Consider the following 10,152-nt stretch of genomic DNA (forward strand, 5'->3'; position numbering starts at 1 on the left):
TCATTCAATCCTATCTGGAAGTGAAGCATATGAACACACAAAAATTCTAAAAACCATATCCCATACAGAAAATGAAATAAAGATACTATTCTAAAGAGGCAAACATAATGCCAACATACTCACTTATGTCTTGGAACAAAGAAATGGATTCACATATACATAAAAGTTACTTTCTCAACAAGCACATTCCGCAATTTGAATTACAGTATAAGAACTTCAAAGCATGTATGAAACAGAAGACCAAGTTCATAGAAAATGACGACTGATTTAAACATATAAATCATCAATTTATATAGCTACAGTATTATAAAGTACTTGAACAACATAAACTCTTCTACCGCTTGTACAGATGGCTTGATCTTAAAGGAGGTTGAAATGGGAGATTGATAAAGACGGTATACAGTTGAACAAAAGGCGACCAATGGGAAAAACTTATGAAAATGAACATTGCCTTACTGACTTACAACTATTCCAGCCGTTCCAATATGGGTACACTGAAACAAACAGATTTCCTAGGGTATAAAAACAAGAGCTGGTTAGCCTTTTTATTTGTAAAGTACTGACTATACTAAGTTACTTTCACTGCAATTACATCAGAAAAGTTTTTAAAAAAACTTACAACTAAGACGCAGCTAACAAACAGCACTGGGAGATTTTCAGGTTGCACCAAAACTTACCTTGATAATGGGTCCAGGTCCCAGTTTGTTAACTTGAGTAACATCAACGGATTTCAATCGTTCTGTCTTCTGATGATAACCTACAATCTACTATAGTCCCAGAACTGTAGTGTTCAGTAGTTTTTGCAGAGAACACAAAGTATGGCTTGATGTTGACTGCTGCATTTTGTACGTACATTCTTAATTACAAGTAAGCAATGATACACTAGACTGAAATAAGTCTTCCTACTACAAAAGTGACGCCTTATTTAACTAGCTATTATAAATAAATAGACAACTGGATATAATGCCAAAACAACAGGAAAGCAAAGAACAAAAATGTATAAAATGGCAATGCTTAGGGCATGTTGAGAAGCAAGAACAGAAATGCCACTGTCTTTAAGGATTCTCATCTGGCTGTCTGCCAATTTACACTGTTAAATTTAACAGTTATTTATAAACGAAACTTAGAATACGGTAAGAGTTTCCCTATTTTGTTCGAAATAACTAGGAGGCGGCAATGCCTCGCGCTCCTGCAAACAACTCTCCGAATGGATGGCATGACGCTTCCGGCTGATGTCGTAACGGTACTCCGCTGGTTCATCACCCTCGTAACCAAACTGGCCCGCGTTTCCTTTGGCGAGGTTCTCTCTCAATCGAACAAGTTCGTCTCCCACACCTTCTTTCATGAGGTTGAACTCTGAGACTACCAAGGACAAACGTCCCAGCAGATAGTTGAGATTGTCTTCGACATCTGCGACTTTGGTGTTGATCTGTCCAACAGTTCCGTCCATTTCTCCAACACGTGAGAGTGACGCGTTCATGTGCAACTTAGTGGTGTTTCTCAACTGATCAAGAAGATCTACAGACTGTGTCATCTGTTGATACATAATGCCAATCTGTCTCCACACCTGTGATATTTCCTGCTCCATTTTAGCAGTCATGTTTGTCAGAGCTGATGTCTGATTCTTAAGGATAGCGAATGAGATGTTACTAATCTGATCTGACAGAGTAGTATTAATGGAGCTTCCACTACTCTTGACAATTTCTCCCAGCTCCAAAATGATCTGCTGTATGCCAAACTCAATGCTGCGCTTAGTGTCAAGGTCTGCATCAGCTGTGTTGATCATCACTTTCTCCACCTTCTTCAAACTACCAATCTGATTTGACAGTTCTGAATAGTTTTCTAGGACAGTATGCTGCAGGTTTTCTGCCTGGGAGGCTGTATCATCAAGGGTGTCCATAATGTTTGAAGTTTCTTGCTTTATCTGGTTTGCCATTTCTATTACAGTTTCTGACAAAGCATCTGAGCTATCCCTCAGAGCTGTTTGCACGTCCATTGTAAGCCGACCTAAGCCATCCTGAGTGGTGTCATCAAGCTGTCGAAGATTCCGGGTCAAATCTGCCACAGAGGCATTAATAACAGCCTGCCCATTATGACTTTCATCAACAAGTTTCTTCAGAAGGGACAGAGTTTCCTCCAAATTCTGAAATAAAAATACGTAATTCAGTTAGATAAAAATGACAGAGTAATGAAAAAAGCTAATGCACTGACACTTTCTTGCACAACAATTATTATCTTGTCAGACATCTGATCTGATTGGTACTGTAACTGGAAATAAGCAGTGTTTTCTAAGCATTGCCCAGAAAGAGTAGCACTTGGCGATTTTCGTGCATTGTAACCTGAGGCATAAGGGTGCCAGTCACGTTAACAGACGATACGTATAGTGTTGATAGGGAATAGCTAAAAGAAACTGCAGATACTAGTAAAGGAATTTGAACTGTTTGCAAATGGGCAAATGTGAACAAAGTATAATTATGAAAGTGTATGGAAAGCAGAAAGATGACAAAATGACTGCTTGCGTAATGTGGAAGAATATACTCTGTGTAAAAAGATTAGATAGGGTAAGGAATGTAGATACGTAAAAGTTGTAAAAACGGAGTACTTTCAGATGGCTCGGTGACATGGAAAGAATGGACGATGATAAGTTGGCGAAGAATGTTAAATTCAGTAATTTTATAAAATTGATAGATACATGGTATGAAGGAAGTACTGGAAATGAAGGGCCTCAATATCTGAGAACCACAGGAATGGTTCAATGTGCATAGGGGAGTTCGACCCTCTACTGATGAGCTTTCTGTGTACTGTTGACGTAAGACGTAAGAAGCTGTTGATGTGGATGGTTTATGCACAGTGTGGGAAAACACCGTACTTCTGTGCATATATACAAAACACATCTCTTCCACAATTCTTACCCTGTGGGTGTCTGCTCCCATACTATGAATCTCGGCCTCTTGTTCCTGGTATCTTCGATCAAGAGCATCCAAACGCGAACTAACATCACCTGGAACATCTTCACCACCACTGCATCCAGATGCCTGTTATAGATTATGAAAAGACACTGATTAGATCTCACGTCACCTCAAGCTCTTTTTCGTTGATTTGGTGAAGGTTGTAGCAGACCACCAGAATTAAAAGACAGTGTACTTTATAACTCACATTCACATACGTCTTACCTGTGCCCTTGACATCAGTTGCTGCATTGCTTCCAGAGAGCTTCTCTCACAAGTTTCCATGGAGGCCGAAAGCAGATCATCGCCCAACTGAAGCTGCGAAATTTGTGTTCCGAGTGACTCGGTCACAGTTTGTACATCTGGAATGAGAAGGGGAGATAGGAAAAGTTCTTTCAAATATCTTAATATCTATTTCAATGTGAGGCTCGAGATTTGTATTCTCAGCGATTTGGTTTTACAACTTAATAATGAACCCTTGTATAGGTCAGTATGTTTTTTTATTTTATGCTGGTAGCTAGTAAGTAACTAGAGAACTCTTCTTCTGTGACAGATCCATTAAGGGCCTCTTACCTCCGTGGAAACCTTCTCAAGTTCTCTCAAGATGGTGGTGTCCATCTGAGTGAGTTTCCTCACCATCTTCTTGACGTTCTTGCCGACCTCGTCTTCCTCTCCTCCTCCTCCTCTTGAGGGAAGAGAGAGAGGGAAGTCCAGGGGAGGTGGTGGAGGGATGTGGGAGTTGGGATCTTGGCTTAAGAAGCGGTCCATGCTCTGGGACATCCTATTTAACATCATTCTTTGGCGCTCGTCCGTCTACAGGGAGGGTGTGCAAGAAGACACAGGCTTGACAAATCAGTAGCATTTATCTTACTAGTGCTGATATCAGCAATTTTAAAAACTTGGCAATTCTTTCAGGAGTGGCTCAGTGCGAGATATGATACATAGGCGATATATATATATATATATATATACTATAATATATATATATATATATATATATATATTATATATATATATATATATATATATATATATATATATATATATATATATATATATATATATATATATATATATATATATATATATATATATATACACATATGTATGTATATAGTATATATATGTATATCTCGCCTATGTGTATATATATACACACACATATATATTTTATATATATATATATATATATATATATATATATATATATATATATATATATATATAATATATATATATATATATATATATATATATATATATATATATATATATATATATATATATATGCAGAACCTTAAACACTTCAGACTTGCTGACGGGAAATAATGATGTAACAATCTAGTACAATGAAAAATGTCGAACTCAAACTGTTACTGAGCATGCCATGCCGTGTTTTAAAAGTCAGATACGAATCATGCTGATTAAAGCTTCAAGTCCACAGATTAAAAAATTTCTTTCATAACTCATAAATTTTCTTGCGGACTTAAGTAAGGATTGAGGCATCTTTCAAGATGACCGGGCTAAGGATTGTAAGCATTTAGCGACTTGCAGATCTACTTGCAAAGTTGCACCCACAAAGTGACGTTGCTAAGTTATCCCCGGATGCAGCGCCATCTCACAGTTTTGCGCAAACATGCTTAAGGCTGGTTACAAAATGCTACTAAGAGGGGAGGGGGTTAATTCCATACGTTGGAATTTTGCCAGAGCATTAAAAAAAAACATAGAAACAAACAAAACACAAAATTCAAGGTCGTGACGACATCCCGGTTCCTATAGGATTACAACTTGAAACTATATAGGGCTAATGAGACCATCAGCACAGCCGTCTTAAGATAAGGAGAGAGGACGATTAATAAAAATTAGATAAATAAAAAGGTTTCGCCTAAAAAAAAAAAAAAAAAAAATGAAACTGCACATGCGCTGAAAGCGATTTGGTCTTTCCTTCATCTTGACTCGACTTTCCCATGAAATGATGATAATTCTTTAGGCCCGATTTAAAAGTGGAAATCATCAGAATACATTCCTCCAGAAATGGAAGCGTTGGGTGTTAAAAACTTAAAGCCACTTAAAATATTAATGATAATTATAAGAAAGGTGTCTAATGTTATATTCTACGCTGTCGACAGGCCACGTTGAAGTGATCTATTCTTTTTTATTTAACAATCACGAATATTCTTCTTTCAGAATAACTCTCGAAAGCTCACTGTAGTTTAATTTTTATTTCAGAAAGTATATTTGTCAGTTGCAAAGGCTAACGGTGAATTTTTTTGTCCATTTTAAGACATACTTACTACTATTAGTGTTTTTAAATTATTATTATTTTTTTTTTGTTCTATCACAGTCCTCCAATTCGACTGGGTGGTATTTATAGTGTGGGGTTCCGGGTTGAATCCTGCCTCCTTAGGAGTCCATCACTTTTCTTGCTATGTGCGCCGTTTCTAGGATCACACACTTCTGCATGAGTCCTGAAGCTACTTCAGCGTCTAGTTTTTCTAGATTCCTTTTCAGGGATCTTGGGATCGTGCCTAGTGCTCCTATGATTATGGGTACGATTTCCACTGGCATATCCCATATCCTTCTTATTTCTATTTTCAGATCTTGATACTTAAACATTTTTTCCCTCTCTTTCTCTTCAACTCTGGTGTCCCATGGTATTGCGACATCAATGAGTGATACTTTCTTCTTGACTTTATCAATCAACGTCACTTCTGGTCTATTTGCACGTATCACCCTATCCGTTCTGATGCCATAGTCCTAGAGGATCTTTGCCTGATCGGTTTCTATCACTCCCTCAGGTTGGTGCTCGTACCACTTATTACTGCAAGGTAGCTGATGTTTCTTGCACAGGCTCCAGTGGAGGGCTTTTGCCACTGAATCATGCCTCTTTTTGTACTGGTTCTGTGCAAGTGCCGGACATTCGCTTGCTATGTGGTTTATGGTTTCATTTTTCGTATTGCACTTCCTACATATGGGAGAGATGTTATTTCCGTCTATCGTTCTTTGAACATATCTGGTTCTTAGGGCTTGATCTTGTGCCGCTGTTATCATTTCTTCAGTTTCCTTCTTTAGCTCTCCCCTCTGTAGCCATTGCCATGTGTCATCGCTGTCTAGTTCTTTAGTCTGTCTCATGTATTGTCCGTGCATTGGTTTGTTGTGCCAGTCCTCTGTTCTGTCTGTCATTCTCCTGTCTCTGTATATTTCTGGGTCTTCGTCTACTTTTATTAGTTCTTCTTCCCAAGCACTCTTTAGCTACTCGTCTTCACTGGTTTTCAGATATTGCCCCAGGGCTCTGTTCTCGATGTTGACGCAGTCCTCTATACTTATAGTGCGTTTACTTCTCTAAGATCGCTGTGGTGTGGCTTGTACAGATCAGATATCATACGTTGCCAATTTTCATTGTATGGTAATCACATTAGCTTCATGGAGTCTATTGAAATAGTTTTCATTTCTTGAAATGTGGTTCTTTGTTTGCATCAGATATTTTGAATACTATATCTTATTTCGTGTATTCTTCGTTAAAACCTCGGTTTCATTAATGATAATGAAGATATGGCATATTTTTTCCCCGGCGATGCCAGATCTGAGTTTAGTAGACCTATGATTTTTAAGAGGATTTAAAAGGTCATGGTCAATATCATTAAAGGATACTCGCTCTCGAACACCCACTGTGAAAAGTATGGACAGCCCAGCCCAGCCCAAGTGACTCCTGTAAACATCTTCACCCACCACCTGAGGCAAAGGAAATATTCTATAATTTTTCATTTTATAAAAACATCATGAAGGTCCTGTAACTGGTGTTTCAAAGGCTATCCAGAGAACATCTGAAGCAACAAAAGTGTCAGAAATGACTATTCGTAGACTTAACAAGGAAGCAAGAGAGGCGGGAAATATAGTGGAATCTCCGTGTTTCAAAAAAGAAAAGGGAAAGTGAGTCTGTGACTGACTTGGATGATTTCGATAAAAATGTTTCTAAGGGCATAATAGATCGATTGACTTATGAATTTATGCCATTCAGCGTATCTATAATAATTATAGAAAGAGAAAGAAGGAATAGGTAAATAGAATCGGGAATGAAGAAAAAAAGTTAACAGGGAAGAAGCATACCCTTTTCCTCGATTCCAAGGTCTAAAGCGAATCCTCCTAAGAAGGATTATATCTGCGGGAAGCATTTAATGGGACTTACATACCCGTAGTTATGACAACTCTGCTTTGCTACCTGGCCCCACCCTAGAGATCTTACTGTTGGCTCTCTTTCTGAGAGCTTGTCCTCCTGCCTCTGAATTACTGTTTGTTCTCATCCTGAGAGCTGGTCCTCCTCCTTCCGAATTACTCTCACCTGAGAGCTGGTCCTCCTCCTTCCGAATTACTCTCACCTGAGAGCTGGTCCTCCTGCATCCGAGGTACTTCCTTCTTTCAGCAGAGCCGGTCTTCTAGATTATTCCAAAAGAATTACCAGAAGGGAGATATCTGTAAGAATAGATCTAGATATCCGACTATTTGCCCGCTTTGACGGATATTCTATTAGAAGTCTTCATCAAGGGACATAGCATACTTGAAGGAAAAGTTCCTTCCTTCTGCAAAGCCGATCTTCTAGATTATTCCACCAGAATTACCAGAAGGGAGATATCTGTAAGAATAGATCTAGATATCCGACTATTTGCCCGCTTTGACAGGGATCTTCTATTAGAAGTCTTCATCAAGGGACATAGCATACTTGAAAGAAAAGTTCCATCTTTCTGAAGAGCCGGTCCTCTAGATTATTCCAACAGAATTACCAGAAGGAAGATTTCTGTAAGAATAGATCTAAATATCTGACTATTTGCCCGCTTTGACAGAGATCTACTATGAGAAGTCTTCATCAAGGGACCTAGCGTACTCGAAAAAAAGTTCCTTTTTTCTGCAGAGCGGTCTTCTAGATTATTCCAACAGAATCATCTTCTGGTGTCCCTCTGGTATCTTTCTGGAGGCTTTCTAGTGTCTCTCTCGGCCTGAGAGGTCATTCATTGGCTCTCGCTGGGTAAGAGTTCCTCTGCCAGATCAGGTGGTCGGGAAGGTCCCTGTACATTGGCTCTCATCCTGAGAGCTGGTCCTCCTGCCTCCAAATTACTGTCGGCTCTCATCCTGAGAGCTGGTCCTCCTGCCTCCAGATTACTGTTGACTCTCATTTGAGAGTTGTTCCTACTGCCTCCGAATTACTGTTGGCTCTCTTTCTGAAATCTTATCCTCCTGCCTCCGAATTACTGTTTTGCTCTCATCCTGAGAGCTGGTCCTCCTGCCTCCGAGGAACTTCCTTCTTTCAGCAGAGCCAGTCTTCTAGATTATTCCAACATGATTATTCCAACAGACAATTACCAGAAAGGACGATATCTTGCAAGAAGAATAGATTTAGATATCGACTATTTGCCCGCTTGACAGAGATATTCATTTAGAAGTCTTCATCAAGGGACATAGCATATCAACGGAAACAAAGTTCCTTCTTTCTGCAGAGGCGGGTCTTCTAGATTATTCCAACTAGAATCATCTTCTGGTTCTGGTGTCCCTCTGGCATTCCTTGCCTGGAGGCCTGTTTTGGTGTCGTCGCTCGGACTTAGAGGTCACCGTTGGCTCTTGTCTTGCTTGGTAAGAGTTCCTCTGCCAGACCAGGTGGTTGGGAAGATCCCTGGTCATTGGCTCTCATCCTGAGAGCTGGTCCTCCTGCCTCCGAATTACTCTCATCTGAGAGCTGGTCATCCTGCCTCTGAGGAACTTCCTTCTTTCAGCAGAGCCAGTTTCTAGATCATTCCAACAGAATTACCAGAAATGAGATATCTGTAAGAATAGATCTAGATATCCGACTATTTGCCCGCTTTGACAGAGATCTTCTATTAGAAGTCTTCATCAAGGGACATAGCATACTTGAAGGAAAAGTTCCTTCCTTCTGCAAAGCCAGTCTTCTAGATTATTCCAACAGAAATACCAGAAGGAAGATATCTGTAAGAATAGATCTAGATATCCGACTATTTGCCCGCTTGAACAGAGATCTTCTATTAGAAGTCTTCATCAAGGGACATAGCATACTTGAAAGAAAAGTTCCTTCTTTCTGCAGAGCCGGTCTTCTAGATTATTCCAACAAAATTACCAGAAGGAAGATATCTGCAAGAATAGATTTAGATATCCGACTATTTGCCCGCTTTGACAGAGATCTTCTATTAGAAGTCTTCATCAAGGGACATAGCATAATCAAAGGAAAAGTTCCTTCTTTCTGCAGAGCCGGTCTTCTAGATTACCATCAATAGAATCATCTTGCTGTGTCCCTTTCTGTAGTTCCTTCTGGAGCGGTCTTAGGATTTCCTGTGGTCTCTGGTGTCCCTCTGGTATCCTTCTTGGAGATTTTGGTGGTCTCTCGGAACCTTAGAGGTCAACCGTTGGCTCTTGCTTGGTAAGAGTTCCTCTGCCAGACCAGGTGGTTGGGAAGATCCCTGGTCATTGGCTCTCATCCTGAGAGCTGGTCCTCCTGCCTCCGAATTACTCTCATCGTGAAGAGCTTGGTCATCCTGGCCTCTGAGGAACTGTCCTTCTTTCAGCAGAAGGCCAAGTTTCTTTAGACCACCCCAACAGAATTACCAGAAATGCGATATTTCTGTAAGAATAGATCTAGATATACGACTATGTGCCCGTTTTGACCAGAGATTTATAATTAGAAGTCTTCATCCAAGGGACATAGCATTACTGAAGGAAACGTTCCTTCTTTTCTTGCAAGAAGCCGGTACTCTTAAGATTAAAATGTCCAACAGAATTACAAATAAGGAGGATATCTGCAAGAATAGATCTAGATATCCGACTATTTGCCCGCTTTGACAGAGATCTTCTATTAGAAGTCTTCATCAAGGGACATAGCATACTTGAAGGAAAAGTTCCTTCTTTCTGCAGAGCCGGTATTCTAGATTATTCCAACAGAATTACCATAAGGAGGATATCTGCAAGAATAGATCTAGATATCCGACTAGTTTGCCCGCTTGACTTTTAGAGATCTTCTATTAGAAGTCTTCATCAAGGGACATAGCATACTTGAAGGAAAAGTTCCTTCTTTCTGCAGAGCCGGTCTTTTAGATTATTCCAACAGAATTACCAGAAGGAAGATATCTGTAAGAATAGATCTAGATATCCGACTATTTGCCCGCTTTGACAGAGATCTTCTATTAGAAGTCTTCATCAAGGGACA

At 39.6% G+C, this 10,152-nt stretch overlaps 1 protein-coding gene across 1 annotated transcript; it reads right to left on the reverse strand.

Moving 5' to 3' along the window:
- Window positions 1-974: 974 nt before the first annotated feature.
- Window positions 975-8,116, reverse strand: LOC135217270 (uncharacterized). The gene is made up of 7 exons (XM_064253009.1): window positions 8,015-8,116; window positions 7,178-7,381; window positions 6,600-6,680; window positions 3,522-3,761; window positions 3,174-3,359; window positions 2,913-3,035; window positions 975-2,143 (listed from the first exon to the last, which is right to left on the reverse strand). The coding sequence occupies exons 1-7, from the start codon at window positions 8,114-8,116 to the stop codon at window positions 1,124-1,126; spliced, it is 1,956 nt and encodes a 651-aa protein (XP_064109079.1). The 3' UTR covers window positions 975-1,123.
- Between the last annotated feature and the right edge of the window lie 2,036 nt (window positions 8,117-10,152).

This window comes from Macrobrachium nipponense, chromosome 7 (assembly GCF_015104395.2).
Source record: "Macrobrachium nipponense isolate FS-2020 chromosome 7, ASM1510439v2, whole genome shotgun sequence".
NCBI classification, from domain to species: domain Eukaryota; kingdom Metazoa; phylum Arthropoda; class Malacostraca; order Decapoda; family Palaemonidae; genus Macrobrachium; species Macrobrachium nipponense.

Excerpts from the sequence above, each read along its gene's own strand:
- LOC135217270 (XM_064253009.1), bottom strand. The coding sequence starts at position 8,116 with ATGAGAGTCAACAGTAATCTGGAGGCAGGAGGACCAGCTCTCAGGATG. Across the intron at positions 7,382-8,014 it reads CTCTCAGGATGAGAGCCAAT|AAGACCGGCTCTGCTGAAAG; the intron begins GTACAGGGACCT and ends GGAATAATCTAG. Across the intron at positions 3,360-3,521 it reads TTGAGAAGGTTTCCACGGAG|ATATTAAGATATTTGAAAGA; the intron begins GTAAGAGGCCCT and ends ACATTGAAATAG.